Source organism: Aquarana catesbeiana, linkage group LG07 (genome assembly GCF_042186555.1).
Source record: "Aquarana catesbeiana isolate 2022-GZ linkage group LG07, ASM4218655v1, whole genome shotgun sequence".
In the NCBI taxonomy this organism is placed as follows: Eukaryota; Metazoa; Chordata; class Amphibia; order Anura; family Ranidae; genus Aquarana; species Aquarana catesbeiana.
Genome location: NC_133330.1, coordinates 38,927,783 through 38,944,934, shown reverse-complemented (window position 1 = coordinate 38,944,934; position 17,152 = coordinate 38,927,783). Strand labels below are relative to the sequence as shown.

The following is a 17,152-nucleotide window of genomic DNA, read 5'->3' as shown; positions in this document are numbered from 1 at the left end:
CTTCAAATTTTCGAATGAATGAATTTGTCAAATTTTCGTTAAAAAACAAATTTGAAATGAAACTAATTGCACTTGTCTAATATCCCTGCTTTGCATTGAGAAGCACAGAAACCCAGTAGTTACTTTACTGGGAATAAAATTAGGTATATAGTGAAAATGGAAAGATTTTATTTACAAAAAAAAATATTTAGTACTGTATTTTAGAGAGTGAGGGTGAAAGTTACCAAGGAAGGCAAACTATAGGCAGAACAAACTTCAAGAGACACTAAACTCTGGCTTACAAAAAGAAAATGCTTTTTTACGCTGCAACACCATGCAGTTTGGCGCATGTAAAAATGCACCCATTAGCCAATCCATAGGGGTGTCATTAACATTTACTAGGACCATCACATGTCCGCTAAAGGGCAGCGCATTTCTATGTGTGTTCAGATCCCATGTGATTAACCATGCCCTTTCCTCCCCATCCACAGATGGTCATGTTTTAGCGCTGGTGTTACTTGTTGTGTGTCAGGAAAGTGCCCAATTTTGCGTGTGTTCCCAACAAGCACAAAGTGTGACTCTAGCCTTAGAACCCCTATCAGGTATTATCGCTCTCTGTGCCCCTGCTCTAACCATCCTCCCAGTGACCAGTTCATAATGTGATGGGACCACCCTGCACGCAGTTGTGGCGCAGGTTTTTAGGATTAAAACATAGGCTGCATAATGCCTCCCCCCCATCAAACACCCTTTGAAAAGCGATCTACCACGGATCTCTCTTCAGAGGGCAGTGCCAGTGTAAATGAGCTCTTTGAGGGGATTTCCCCTCACTTGGCAAAGATTCTCTCTTACAGTGAATGTCATTAAGCAATCAATACACTCACACCATGCCTCACCTGTAGTCCTCGGAGGATCTGGTAGAGGAGATAGACAATCATGCTGTGGTTTAGTTTTTGTATCTTCATGACCCGCGACAGGTCCAGGGGAATATATGGCATGACAAGGTAACTAGGAGAGAAGCACAAATATATATTATATTCAGGCCATACCAGGCAACCATGCCTTCCCCTCTTTGGTGTCAGTTTCCAGGGCTGAAGGGAGTGTGGGGGGTGAAGAAAAGGTGAGTATTGAATGGGAAAAAGAGCTCATGCGTTGTGCAGGAGCGTTGAGAGGAAATGTGATGCATTGTTACTTTTTCTTTCTTTTTTTTTTTTTTTTTATAACTTTATTGAAGCGTCATTAAATAGCCCTTTATTCAAGTCTATGCACTGCAGCACGTTGCAACTTGCTGTGGTGCGGTGACATGCTGCATTTTTTTTGCAGCTCAAGGCAGTAAAGCCAAAGATTTATTATATTGCACCGAAAACCAACCCCTAACAAGAAAAACTACTAAGATTTCTAATACATGGTTCATTGTTATGTTTGGTTGTAATATTTTCACATACTGTATATAATATGTTTTGTTCAATGGCACAGAGTAGCGCCTATTTTTACATTACATACTATGGGTGATGGTGGACAGACTGTGTTCTCTCCCCTCTCCCTTATGGTTTATCTAAAGGAGCCTACACCACCTCCTCTCTAGTTTATATACAGTCTCCAACGTTCTTATTGGCCGGGTCTCTATGTGGTGGCTGCGCCCCTTTAATTCTGGGAACAAGCTACAGTGCCTTGAAAAAGTATTTATACCCCTTGAAATGTTCCACATTTTGTCATGTTACAACCAAAAACATACATGTATTTTATTGGGATTTTATGTGATAGACCAGTGGTCTCCAAACTGGGGGTCAGATGCGGCCCTTTACTTGATGTATCCGGCCCTTTGGGTGCCATTTTATTTGGCACCAATGAAGAGCACAATTCCTCCCAATGAGACCAATGATGGGGCAGAATTCCTCCCAGTGACACCAGTGATGGGGGATTTTGTACTCCTGATGGCCACAGTCCGGCCCCCTTAAAGTCTGAAGGACAGTAATCCGGCCCTTTGTTTAGAAAGTTTGGGGACCCCTTTGATAGACCAACACAAAGTGGCACATAATTGTGTAAAATGATAAATGGTTTTCAAAATTTTTTACAAATAAATATGTGAAAAGTGTGGCGTGCTTTTGTATTCAGCCCCCTTTACTCTGACACCCCTAACTGAAATCTAGTGGAACCAATTGCCTTCAGCAGTCACCTAATTAGTAAATAGAGTCCACCTGTATGTAATTTAATCTCAGTATAAATACAGCTGTTCTGTGAAGCCCTCAGAGGTTTGTTAGAGAACCTTAGTGAACAAACAGCATCATGAAGGCCAAGAAACACACCAGACAGGTCAGGGATAAAGTTGTGAAGAAGTTTAAAGCAGGGTTAGGTTATAAAAACATATCCCAAGCTTTGAATATCTCACGGAGCACTGTTCAATCCATCATCCGAAAATGGAAGACTATGGTACAACTGCAAACCTACCAAGACAAGGCCGTCCACCTAAACTGACAGGCCGGGCAACGACAGCATTATTTTGAGAAGCAGCCAAGAGGTCCATGGTAACTCTGGAGGAGCTGCAGAGATCCACAGCTCAGGTGGGAGAATCTGTCCACAGGACAACTATTAGTCATGCCCTCCACAAATCTGGTCTTTATGGAAGAGTGGCAAGAAGAAAGCCATAAGAAGTCCCATTTGCAGTTTGCCAGAAGACATGTGGGGGACACAGCAAACATGTGGAAGAAGGTGCTCTGGTCAGATAAGACCAAAATGGAACTTTTTGGCCTAAAAGCAAAACACTATGTGTGGTGGAAAATGAACACTGAACATCACCCTGACCACACCATCCGTGAAACATGGTGGTGGCAGCATTATGTTGTGGGGATGCTTTCCTTCAGCAGGGACAGGGAAGCTGGTCAGAGTTTATGTGAAGCTGGATGGAGCTAAATACAGGGCAGTCTTAGAAGAAAACCTGTTAGAGTCTGCAAAAGACTTGAGACTGGGGAGGAGGTTCACCTTCCAGCAGGACAATGACCCTAAACATACAGCCAGAGCTACAATGGAATGGTTTAGATCAAAGCATATTCATATGTTAGAATGGCCCAGTCAAAGTCCAGACCTAAATCCAATTGAGAATCTGTGGCAAGACTCGAAAATTGCTGTTCACAGACGCTCTCCATCCAATCTGACAGAGCTTGAGCTATTTTGCAAAGAAGAATGGGCAAAAATGTCACTCCCTAGATGTGCAAAGCTGGTAGAGACATCCCCAAAAAGACCTGCAGCTGTAATTGCAGTGAAAGGCGGTTCTACAAAGTATTGACTCAGGGGGGCTGAATACAAATAAAATCATTTATCATTTTCCTTCCACATCACAATTATGTGCCACTTTGTGTTGGTCTGTCACACAAAATCCCAATAAGATGCATTTAATTTTTTGGTTGTAACATGACAAAATGTAGAAAATTTCAAGGGGTATGAATACTTTTTCAAGGCACTGTATATGGAATGCAAAGATATATGCCAGTTCCCCCTGAGGAAGTGGGCTTTGTCATGTGAAAGTACAAACAAATGGCCACTGCCCCCACCTATAACTGGTCTTTGCAGCAAGGAGCACAAGGAAGGGCCATGCATTCAAAACAAAACCGAAGAAATTCCCAGCTTAACTTACCAACTAGCTTGCAACCAACCAAATTATCCTGTCTATCAGTATGCATTTAAAACAGGGGTTTAGTCCACACACATTTGCAAATACATGCCTAAGCTACAGAGCCCGCCAAGGCACACCAGTATTTTCTGTAGTCATAACTCTAAATTTTGAGAGCTTGCATAGTAGAAGCACATACATTAGGCCCCTTTCACACTGGGGCGGTGGGGGCGTCGGCGGTACAACAGCGCTATTTTTAGCGCTGCTGTACCGTCGTTCTTGTAGCGGTATTCGGCCGCTAGCGGTACGGTTTTAACCCCGCTGGCGGCCGAAAAAGGGTTAAAATCACTCGTACAGCGCGGCTATAGCCGCGGTATTGCCGCGCTGTCCCATTGATTTCAATGGGCAGGAGCGGTTTAGGAGCGGTGAATACACCGCTCCTTCACCGCTCCAAAGAAGCGGTTTGCAGGACTTTTTTCACCGCCCTGCCTGCGCACCGCTTCAGTGTGAAAGCCCTCGGGCTTTCACACTGAACAAACAGCGGAGGCTGTTTAGGGGCGGTTTGCAGGCGGTATTTTTAGCGCAATACCTCCTGCAAACCGCCCCAGTGTGAAAGGGGTCTTATAATGGATAGGGAGAGGGAAGGGGAGCCTGGAGGGAGCCCGCCCCTCCTTAAAGGCACATAAGCACACTGGACATCCAGCATATAGCACAATGGCAGCAAAGGTGTCCTGCGAAAAACATGTCAGAGATTAAGATATTTATATGAGACCTTCCTTATGACCAATGAAATAGCACTTGGATCTCTGACATTTGTATTTTACCTCTTTTTAATGTTTTGTACAATAAAAAATGTGAACTTTATCTTAAAATTTGTTGGTGTGGTACCTCTAAAGTCCTAGTAGTTTTTCTCGTTAGGGATTGGGTTATTTTTCAGTCTCTTGTAATAGAGGATGTGGTACCAGTAAAGCCCTTGGAACAAGTTGAGACTCCTGTGCTGAGTCTCCTTCCCAGCTTTTCTAGTTTACTGTATGAATGTATTATATTGCAGCTTAATAATGCTTAGATGTGATGGCTGCATTTGTTTTCTTTTTAATGCTTTTTTATATTTTCACCTAGTGATCTAGACAGTCAGGCTGTTGTTTTTCAAAAGAAAAAGCTCTCTTGCTGATATATCAATTACAAAGATGAGACAAACCATTTACCGCTAACAGGGGTGCTTACAATGATCAACTTTCATTTATTTATATAAAACTTTTATCCTAAAAGGAATGAACTGTTGGCTGCAACTGCTTATAAAGAGTGAGCTGGAGTTATATCAATTTAATATGTTAGTGTATCTAAATCTGCTAGTACATCTAACACTCCCCTCCCCCCAGGCTGACAATGCTGCTGTCCATAGGTGCCCCATGTGCTCCTTCATCCAGAGTGGAGGCATTCTTATGCAGGAGGTGTGTTACTGGCCAGATCACCAAAGGAAAATGAATGCAGCCACCACATCAAATGATTTGTAAACTGCAATATATTGCAATATTGGTTTTGGGTTTAAAATGGCTTCAATGTATCATTATGGTGAGAGAAGGGCTAATAGAGAACTATTTTTTACTTTATGCCCTTGCGTTGAGTAGTGCAGATCAACACAGCTTCATGGACACTGACTACAGAGTCATTTTGATTGATATCGTGCCGAGCTCAAATTCTATCCACCTGCAATTTAATATACATATTCAACATTACACTGTACTCTGTTCAAGCTGAAGGTATGAAGGTAAGCTGCTGTAAACTACTCAAGGCTGTGTGGTCAAGGCCCAGTCCCTAGAAGGGTTCTGTTACACAGAGGGTCCTAACATAGGGACCCTGCCGCTTACAAGGGAAAACCATAAAGCCCCAAGTCCACCTTGCCAACAGAACCTCCGTCACCGACCACCACCTCCCCTTCTCCTAAGATGGCTGCTCCTCTTTCCCTTCTTCTTACTCTCCTTTACCCAGAAGGTTAACAAGAAGGTTACACTTCAATTCCCATGCTCATTCACTGTAGGAGCACACTCTCACTCTTCATAAAGTAAATCAGGCCAGCCGTTGTTACTAACTCAGAGCTTCGAATAAAAGGGTATTAAATCAATGATTCCATTGTATTTCCACATCACAGTTCTCCAATTGTTACATACCTTTTCTTTGCTTTCTATTAATGATATGCTGCTATACTCTATTTGGGCTATGCTGTGGTGCACAAACTTTTAGTTTGTGATCATTCCCAGCCCAAAAAATATGGCTGCAGACTCGGTAACCCCACTCACCACACTCTGTGCAACACAACATCTCTACGTGTATGGTCTTTCCAACTCCCATGACCAACAACCCCTGGCTCATGCATCCCACATCGCTATATATATATATATCTATATATATCTATCTACCTATATATATATATATATATATATAGATATATCTATATATAGATATATCTATATATATATATATATTTATATAGATATATATATCTATCTATAGATATATCTATATATATATATGTATCTATATATATATAGAGAGAGAGAGAGAGAGAGAGATAGATATAGATATAGATATCTATATATATTGTACATATCCCCATAACAGAAAGCATCACAGATAGAGTTGCCACCTCATCTCTCTAAACTCGAACACATATGAATTACACAGGTTCTGAGGCTAATTTATTGCAGATAAGTTACCAACTGAGTTTAATTACCACCCTAATCAGCCATAGAACCTGTGTAATTAATACGTGTTCGGTTTTAAAGGGATGAGGTGGCAACCCTAATCACAGACCAAAAAGGGCCGAATCACCACATCACATTAATCCATCCAGTACTGGACATTAACCCGATGAGCACATGAAATAATGCAATAGGCACCTGCCTACATACTTACAATGTCTGAAAAGTTTCCAAGGAGTCATCAGCGCTGAAGACATTTAGCAGAGAGATAACCTATAAGAGAGTGGTGAGAGCTCAGCTTACATTTACATGAGGTCAAAATGGACATTTTTAGGCTAATTTAAAGAAGAACCATAGCCAAAACTCTATGTTGGCCGAATGCATTGAGGGGAAAACTAATACACCAAAGTTGTCACCATAACGGGAACAATGTAAACCTAGCAGAAGGTCTAAACCAGGGGTGCAATACTCAATTTCATAACTGCCGCATCAGACGTATGGTTGCCCTCAAAGGGCCGGTTGTATCTGGGGTGCGCTACTTACAGAGTGCAATGTTTAGGAGTGCGTTACGTACAGAGTGCAGAGTTCAGGATTATGCTATGAACAGAGTGCAGTGTTAAGGATTATGCTACGTACAGAGTGCAGAGTTCGGTAGTGCACTACGTATAGAGTGTAGGGTTTAGGGGTGTGCTATGTACAGAGTTCAGTTCCAAGGGCGCCCTTTGCACAGAGTGCAGGGTTTGCACGTGTACTACGTACAGAGTGCAGGGTTCAGGAGAGCGTTAGGTACAGAGTGCAGAGTTCAGGAGTACGCTATGTACAGAGTGCAAGGTTCAGGGGTGTTCTGTGTACAGAGTGCAGGGTTTAAGGGTGAACTATGCACAGTGTGCAACCCACAACCCCTGTGTTTACAAGTGACAGTGAGGAGTGAGAGCTGGAATAGGTGGAATGGAGTTCCTCCATGTTCTGGCAGCAAAACTGGGTGTGAGGGTCACATGACAAGGCCTAGCGGGCCGGATTCAGCCCACGGGCCTTGTGTTTGACATATGCAGTCTAAACCTTCCCTGCTGTTTCCAAAACTAGAATAAAATCTTTTGTCTTTAGATATACTTTAAGTGCTAGGGGGTGTTTTAGTGTAGGGAATGATTTTTTTTTTGGAAGAGTCTTTTGTGGCCCTTTTTTAAATCTACCAGCATCGGGCAGCAAGAACAATCTATCACCCCAAAATACATGTACTAACACATGTGATGAACATGCAACACTTCAAGCAGTCTTCCAGTTCTAAGGTATGAACGAGCCTCATACTTAAATGATAAGACATTTTGACAAGGTTGGCATGCATAGAAAATTTTAATCATTGTTCATTTTAATTTTAAATTGTACACCAGGAACATAATAGCTGAAATTTGATTGGCTGCTCTCAGCAACACCACCATTACTCACATTATGTCTGGTCTAGATATGTGGACTTACATTGTCATGGTTCATATGTTTTAGAAGGCGTAGCTCCCGGTAAGCTCTCTTGGCGTGAATCAGAGACTGGAATGGGCGCAGCAATTTCTTAATGGCAACACGTTCCTCAGTCACGGAGTCCTTAGTTGAGCTGTAGGAAAATACTGTATGTTATTGTATTTACCACTTGCAACCAGCAGGGGGCTAGATCAACGCTACAATTCCAGTTTTTCTGAAGCCTGATTTACTGCTAAACTGTAAATAAAAAAAATAATTTAATGCTGTATTAATAACTACTGACCCACATTAATGTTTGTCTTTTTCTTTGCCTGGAGTTAGGTTTTAAAATACAAAATACCAAGTGGTTACCTGCCATTATATAAGTTTATTTACTGCTGACTGGAAGTAAATTCTGTTTTAAAGTCGGTTGCGCAGGGATATATGTCCTCTAATGATTCACTGTAAACGTCAGCAGTTTTTCAATGTAATGACTGTTTAATTGCGGCCTAATTACCGGCAGCCTCTGCAGAATCACCATTCAGGCTTTGTTTAATGGGCCGCACTGTACGGCGGAGCCAGACAAATCATCTTCCATATAACTGAGCAGGTTATGTATGGAAGAGGCCAGGCATTGCACGAACATGAAAAGCCCATCCACGTAATGCTATTTTCATGCTGCACTGAGCAGTCATCACTGCAGGTCGTTAGCTTAACTTATAATTACTCCCAATGTATTTATCTGTGTAAGTACGAGATTTGCCAGCTGCTTGCTCCCAGTAATTTGGCAGTACTCATAGCTTCTTCCATTCTCTTGGGGCTGGAAGGGGTTAAGGGACAGGAATTTTTTCATAACTTCCTATGGGAGAGGATAATTGTAACACCTTTCAAAGCATTTTCTATATGTAATTGTGTCCAACTTTAAACTTTCTACCCGTGGCTAGCAATGAGCAAAATAAAAAAAAATGGGTTTTAGATCTTTTTTTTTTTTCTTTATTAGAGTGCAAATATCAAAATACTAAAACCAGTAAACAGATGGCCAGTTTGAATACATATTCCTGGCTCTAATTAGAGCTGATCCTTTAAAGAAGAGGTATCACTGCAATTAGAATATCCTTGTTGAATCCCCCAGGGGACCCATTGCATGTAGCAGTTGGTCCCATTCTGATCTGTGCTCTTATTTTGCATTAATACACCCTTCTTTATTTCTGTTTGTGCCAGCTGTCAGCTCCAGCCCAGGCTGAAGCCCAATTTATTGATATTTGCATGTGGGAGTTACAGCTCAACACTGAAGCCACAGCCTCCTTCTAGTGTAAATGCAGCCACAAAAGTAAAGGACCAGTCAGCACTGGTGGGACTGTGTGATTTATCTGCTGGCTGCTAGTAAATATCCCCCGACACTCACAATAGGTATGAATCAGTCAGCGCTGGTGGGGTTGTGTGATCAACCTGCCAGCTGCTAGTAAAGTTCCAAAGTACTATGCAGTGAATGTTTACTAGGAGTTGTCAGATCGATCACACAGCCCCATCAGAGCTGACTGATCCTTTACTACTATGAGAACAGGGGAATATTTATTAGCAGCCAGCAATTACTGTTGTCATTCCCTGTGTTGTAACCCGTGTTGTGATCCATGGTAACCCCCCCCCCCCGCTGTGCCCAGTACTTGTGCACCTGCAACCAGAGATGAAGACTGTCAATTAGCACTAGTTAGTTATCCATTTCCTACAAAGCTGTGTGGTCAGACAGTGGTAGGGACTGGGAGAGGGGGGCGCATTGCTGACCATGCTAACTCTGGATCAATTGCACCAATCTAAATGGGACAAATTGTATTTAGCATTTAGGAGCACAGAAAATTTTGAGATGGTGAGACATATTTTTTAGATCATAGGGCATACCACAAAAAAATAAGAAGGAATTTACACAATAATATATAGAAAGTATATGGACGAGCTTGAGGAATCCCATAATAGATAAGTGGGGGTTGCTGGCTCCCTACACTTATCAAGTTTTTTATATATTGCATTACTGTCAGTAGCTATAATTACATTTTTAGCCTTGAATCGTGAAAGAAACACCCTGATCGTCCACTGGCTATACCATTTGATTGTCTGATTCCCCTGGAGGCAATGTGCCAGCATGAGCTATGTGAATGCAAATGCAAATTCATGGAAACAAATCTGCATCATTCTGACTGAACGATAACAGGGCCATTAAAAGGGAATTACTTTCTCTGTGTTTGCTGATAATGGACGGTTTCCAGCATAGCTACCCATAAATCTTTGGTATACTAGACTGCTCTCTGGTTTCCTGGGCTAAATCCATCATGGTTTATCTGAGACGAGGGATGAGAAAGGGAGTTTTACTTCCCTAAAAACTGAGCAGAAATTTGGAGATTTGGGTGAAATTTTAACATTTTGGTAATATACATTGGAGTCAATGGGCAATTGGAAATTAAGGTGCTTTACAAAGGTACAATGGGCATTAAGTGGCTCCTCAGGGTTACAGAAGATCCTTTTAACTATCTTTGACCTTTTCTAGTGCCAGAAAGAAAAAGAGAGATAATAAAAAAAGGATACAATAAAAGACTATAGCAACAGTTCACAAATACAAAAAGCATTGAATACCCACCTAACCACCTGCCCCCTGGACCCTGTTTCCTCGCAAATGCTATGGTCACCTTCTGGCTCTATTCTCTCTAACTCACTTCTTCAATCTCTCCCTCTTTTCTGGCATCTTCCCCAACTCTCTAAAACATGCACTAGTCACACCCATACTTAAAAAGACTTCCTTGGACCCCACCAATCATAATAATCTTTGCTCCATCTCCTTGCTACCCTTTTCCTACAAACTCCTTGAACAACTGACTAAGCGACCATTTTACTGAGAACAACTTTCTTGATCCCTTCCTACAGTCTTGATTTTGCTCTCAGCCCTCCATGGAAACTGCTCTCCTAAAACTCACAAACTGCTAATGGTTAAAACCAATGGACACTATTCTGTACTCCTACACCTGGACCTCTCTGCTGCCTTTAACACCGTGGACCACTCCCTCAACTTCACTCCTTTGGTCTCCGTGACTGTACTCTGATTCTCATCCTACCGATCCCACCGCACCTTGTCACTTACAATTCTAATTCCTCTTCTCCTCTTCCTTTCTCTGTCGGGGTCCCCCTCAAGGTTCTGTTGTTGGACCTATCCTCCCTGGGTCAGCTAATAGCCTCCCATGGCTTCCAATACCATTTGTACTCTGATGGGACCCAAATATATCTCTCTACCCCTCAGCTCACTCCATCAGTCTCCACACGCATTACTAATTTACTAACAGACATATCTGTCTGGATGTCACACCACTTCCTCATACTCAATCTACCCAAAACCAAGCTCATAATATTTCCTCCCCATGTGCCTCTTCCCCTGACTTCTCTTTTAAGATCAATGGCTTAACTATCCCTACATGCCAAGGTTCTAGGTGTAATCCTGGACTCTAAACTATCCTTTTGGCCCCACATCCAATCAATGTTCTCACCCTTCGCAACATCTCCAAAATACGCCCCTTCCTAACCAATGACACCACAAAGCTCCTACTGTAGTTCATTCCCTGGTCATCTCCCACCTTGACTTCTGCAACTCCCTCCTCACTGGCTTACCTTTAATAAGCTATCCCCCCTTCAGTACATCATAAATGCTACTGCCAGACTCATTGACCTTACCACCTTCCCTCCATTGGCTTCTGCTCACTCAACTAATTAAATTCAAAATACTAACAACAACTTACAAAGCCATCCACAACTCAGCCCCCACCTACATCACTAACCTTGTTTCAAAATACCAACCTAATCATTCCTTTTGTTCCTCCCAAAACATTGCTGCTCTCTAGTTCCCTTGTCACCTCCTCCCATGCTTGCCTCCAGGACTTCTCCCGAGCCTCTCCCATCCTCTGGAGCTCCCTACCGTGATCTGTCTATCTCCTACTCCGTCCACTTTTAGATGATCCCTAAAAACCTTTCTCTTCAGAGAGGCCTACCCAGCTCCCACCGAACAACTGTATTTCCACTTTCTCCATCAGCTCATCTCCCACAGTTAAGACCTTTTGTATCTCTTGACCCTCAATCTTAGATTGTAAGCTCTAACGAGCAGGGCCCTCTGATTCCTACTGTGTTAACTTGTATTGTAATTGTACTGTCTGTCCTTATGTTGTAAAGCGCTGCATACACTGTTGGTGCTATATAAATCCTGTATACTAATCATAATAATTGAATAAAACCCTAATGTTTACTTTTCTGGAAAACCCCGCAATCTAAATTTGCCATTTTGATTTGGTTTAATTTTTCCACGTTCCAGGCTAACCCTGTCTGGGCAAGAATGATGTCTCCACTTCTACAGCCCTCTGAGATATGCACATCACATATTCCAGGCTTCAACTTTACAGTATAACTTTACTACAGTGGCCGGTGGAAGGTGGACCTGGCAGCACGTCATTATGGTGCTGGCTGTCTGAACCAGAAATAGACAGCAGGCTCCTGATGATGTAAAAAGACAAGATGGCAGGACCAGCATGCAGCATGGAGTGGTGGATCACAGCAGATCAATAATTGATTCAACTAATGTGTGAGTAAATTTTTTGAAGATAGCCCAGCTTTAAGGGTAAGAGGAGATTAAAATATACACAAGGGGGAATCAAGTTCCTCTTTAAGGCTGGGTTCACATATGTGCAGCCACGGTTCACAGCATGGGGTCCAGTGCGTCCCTGTTCACCGGTTCCAAATTTTTGCCTGAATTTGCACTTTATCTGGACCCAAAGATGCACAGGACACTTTTGGAATGCGGACAGCGGCCTAAATACAGGGAATTGCGAATCGGATGTAGAGAAACTGCATCCAATTTGCACATATGTGAACTCTAATACACAAAAATGTCCATTTTTTTTCAAGCATTTTTTACATTTTCACCTTAGTGAGCAAAATTGTGCTTTGGTGATATATTGTGGCAAAAAAAAATTTGCCAAAATGTTCCCACTTATCTTTATCAGAGATGGATAATTACACAGTAGTCAAGAGTTACACTATGTGCAACCTGAGGGTGCTCATTCCTGATTATATGGGGTAACAACAGACTACAAGCTTGACTAGATGAAATAAATTTTATCACCTAATATCATAATACTCAAAGTAGTTGTAGTTTTGGCAAGAAAGGTGATAATCCTTATTTCTATTGGTTCAGCAGGCTGCCCCCCCCCTGTCAATTATCTATTATCTATGCTGGATATTTTTGGCCAATAACAATGATGTCCTCCAACATTTCTGGTATCTGCCTGTGTTTACTCCTCTTATTTGCACAAGAATAAACATACATGCTAGGACAATATTTTTAAACTCAAGTATAAAAAAAAAAAAAAAAAAAAACTTTGGGATGGTAAAGTATCTTCCCCTAATGCCGCATACACACGAGCGAACTTTTCGACCGGACTGGTCTGACGGTCTATCCGACGGACTTTCGGCGGACTTCCAACGGACTTTCCGAACGAGCGGACTTGCCTACACACGATCACACCAAACTCCGACGGATTCGTACGTGATGACGTACGACCGGACTAAAATAAGGTAGTTGATAGCCAGTAGCCAATAGCTGCCCTTGCATGGGTTTTCGTCAGTCGGACTAGCATTCAGACGAGCAGACTTTTCGACTGGACCCGAGTCCGTCGGCAAGATTTGAAACATGTTTTATTTCTAGGTCCGTCTGACTTTTGGGAAAAAAAAGTCTGCTGGAGCCCAAACACGATAGAATTGTTCGACGGAGTCCGGTCCGCCGGACCAAGTCTGCTGGGAAGTCTGCTCGTGTGTACGTGGCATCAGAAGTTATTTTATTTTTTGTACAGTGCCTGTTGTGCATTTGCAGTGCAGAATACACCCCGGCTCATTCTGTAAATCCTGGGAATGGTACAATGGTATATTAAATAGATCAAAAGGGACCAAATAAGAGAAACTCATTGGTAGGATTTACATACACTTTAAGTTAATGAAGATGCAAGCTTTTGGGACCAGTTATGCCGCGTACACACGACACGCGGCACCCAGCTCCATTCCAGGCATCTTAGGCTGGATTCACACCTATGCATTTTTAGTGCCTTTTTGCATTTTGCAGATTTGTACTACAGTCCATTTAACATGGTTTCCTATGGAACAGGTTCTGTAGGGCAAATCTGCAAAATGCAAAAAAGCACTAAAAATGCATAGGTGTGAATCCAGCCTTACACAATGAGTCAGGGTGTATTCTGCACTATGCATGCCCTGCAGGCACTGTACACAGAGTTCATGGTATCACACCGTTTACCTTTTTTAAAAATAACTTTATTGAAATATCAATATGACATTTAATTCACCTTTACGCATTGCAGCAGGGTAATGCATTGCAACACTGCAGTAAGCTACGGTGAAAAAAAAAGTAGAGCATGTCCTCTTTTTTTCCAACGCTGTGGTGTGAACTGAATACACAGAACACAAGGCAAATTGACTTGTCTATTCGGTGGGCTGAGTTAAAGAAGGCTGCCCAGCACATAGGGTTGCCACCTCATCCCTTTAAACCCGAACACATATTGTTTACACAGGTTCTGTGGCTGATTAAGGTGGTAATTAAACTCACTTAGTGCATTATCTGCATTAAATTAGCCTCAGAACCTGTGTAACTCATATGTGTTCAGGTTTAATGGGATGAGGTGGCAACCCTACCAGCACAATGTGTCTTGATGTGAACGGGAGCTAAAGTGTGGACATTGCTTCCATCGCTTGCACCATGTACATAGCTCCCAACTGTCCCGGATTTCGAGGGACTGTCCCTTATTTGGAGCAATGTCCCCCAGTCCATCTTTCTTCCTCATTTGTCCCTCATTTTGGTTTGATCTATATAGTTGTATATAAAATGCACTTTTTATCTTTCAAAAAGTGTTTCCAAGTGCTAAACCTTTCGCCCAAATTCTAAATGGCTGCATTTCTAAAATGTAAAAGCCAATATAAAGGAATAGTAGTGGTTAAGAAAAAGCCCTTGTGGATTTAATGAATCTTTTTTTTTTAGGTAATTCTCCTTTAAGGGGGCGTGGCAGAGGGCGTGTCCTCTGCCTACATACTTTTTCTAGTAGGTGTCCCTCATTCCCATCTCAAAATGTTGGGAGGTATGTACATGGAATATACACAGTACATGTAATAATGGAAGACATCGCTGATAATGTAAATAGTTGCTAATAGGGCAATCTGCAAATAAAAATTACTATCCAATCATTTTTATAATTTGAGCTGGGCAACTCAGTCACGTCTCCTGTTTAGTCCCAGTCCAGCACCCTTACAAGCAGGGGTGTTGCTAGGTCTACAAAAGATCTGGGGCTAGAGCCCATAGCAGCATAGTAAAGAAAGTCATGCGCTTGGGCGGGCATACACATGTAATATACATGTGTGTGTATATCCCCAGAGAGCCCCCCACTTACATCAGGGTCCCCAGAGGGCCTCCCCCTTAAAATCAGGGTCCCCAGAGAGCCTCCCCTTTAAAATCAGGGTACCCAGAGAGCCTCCCCTCCCCTTGGGGACTCCTGCAGAGACTTGGGGCTATGGGCCCCAGATTCGGGGCTATAGCCCCAAAAGCCACCCCCTAGCGACGCCACTGCTTACAAGTGTTACCGGTCGTCTTCACTGGTCTTCTAAAGGAAAGGTTATGTAAGAAAAACATATGGCCTACCATTGCTGACCTTCTTCTGAGATTTCTGATCCAGTGGATCCCGTGTCACTGACCTGCAAGTAAGTCAAGAGTTCTGACTTTACTGGCTAAAGCTTGTTCCAGATCCGAGATGGAAGCCACAAAACGTATCAGGTCAGCGATGGTAGCCTCAGTATTTCTTTAAGTACAGATCTGAAAAATGTATGAGTTGACCCAACTCCCTAGTTCTAAGGACTTACCAGACGGTCCCGTAAGCTCCAGAGCCGATGGCTTTCAGTTCTTTGTAGCGCACCGGAACCTCCCATTTTGTTTTATTGATCTCCTGAGTGTAGAAGCCTTTCCTGTGTGCTGATTCCATGATGTGTATATTCTGACTGAGGTTTTATCTGAGCAGCTCTAGGAAGGTGAATCTTATCTCTCCCCCAAGGAAAGGGACCCCTCCCGCCTCAGGTATGTCATGTAAACAGGCGCACTTCCTCCGGTTTGTTATGAAAGGTTGTACAGATGGAATTCACTGCTTTAGGGACTGTAGGGGCGATTACAGGTACAGCTAATAAAGACTTGTCATGACACATCCAAGAATTGATAAAGGCTCAAAATTGAAACTAAAACCTGCCACGGCCTCGCTCTACTGACTTTTGCTCTTGTTAAGTATTACAAAATCTCACATGAATTTAATGACTTCCTTCCAAGCTATAAAATCAAGAACAGTGTTAATTCCCTCAATGAAAATATTTTAGTCGAGGAAATAAACACTATTTTATTGGACTAAAATACAACTAAAACAATTAAGATGACTACAATAAGACTAAAACTAAAATGGCATTTTAGTCAAAAGACTATGACTAAAACGAAATCGAAATCTGAGGTCAAAATAAACACTGGTTATATATCACAATGACAGGGGTATATAATGAGTTTGGAAAACAAAGAGAAATACTTAACCACTTGCCGACCACCGCATGTACATATACCTTGGCAGAATGGCACGGCTGCGCAAATGGGCGTATCTGTACGTCCCTTTAAATTTGCCGGCATGCGGTTGCGTGCGCGCTGCCGGCAGCACACACACGACCCTGCCGCGAGCTCCGTGAGTAGGATTGCGGGGATACCCACGATCGTCTCACGGAGCTGAAAAACGGGGAGATGCTAATGTAAACAAGCATCAGTGATCAGTGACGTGTCACTCGTAGCCACGCCCCCTAATAGTTAGAATCACTCCCTAGGACACACTTAACCCCTTCCTAGCCAGCTAATGGTTAACCCCTTCACTGCCAGTGTCATTTTTACAGTAATCAGTGCAATTTTATAGCACTGATCGCTGTAAAAATGACAATGGTCCCAAAAATGTGTCAAAATTGTCCGATGTGTCCGCTATAATGTCGCGGTGACGATAAAAATCGCAGTTCGCCACCGTTACTAGTAAAAAAAAAAATATATATATATATATATATTTAAAATATTTTAAAATATTTAAAATATATTTAAAATATTTAAAAATATTTTGTAGACGCTATAAGTTTTGTGCAAGCCAATCAATAAACGTTTATTGCGATTTTTTTTACCAAAAATATGTAGAAGAATACGTATCGGCCTAAACTGAGGAAAAAAAATGTTTTTTTTATATATATATTTTATTATAGCAAAAAGTAAAAAAATGCATTTTTTTCAAAATTGAGAGGTGATCAAATACCACCAAAAGAAAGCTCTATTTGTGGG

The 17,152-nt window shown here is 42.1% G+C and overlaps 1 protein-coding gene across 1 annotated transcript in view; it reads right to left on the bottom strand.

The window, feature by feature from the left end:
• Positions 1-15,923, bottom strand: part of LOC141102953 (mitogen-activated protein kinase 14-like) — a 54,034-nt gene extending 38,111 nt beyond the window's left edge. Inside the window, exons 1-4 of the mRNA XM_073592013.1 lie at positions 15,673-15,923; positions 7,756-7,885; positions 6,497-6,555; positions 873-984 (exon numbers count right to left, since the gene is read on the bottom strand). Of these exons, the coding sequence (XP_073448114.1) occupies positions 873-984; positions 6,497-6,555; positions 7,756-7,885; positions 15,673-15,791 (420 nt within the window). The 5' untranslated portion in view covers positions 15,792-15,923. The remainder of the gene's footprint in view (positions 1-872; positions 985-6,496; positions 6,556-7,755; positions 7,886-15,672) is intronic.
• Positions 15,924-17,152: the final 1,229 nt, after the last annotated feature.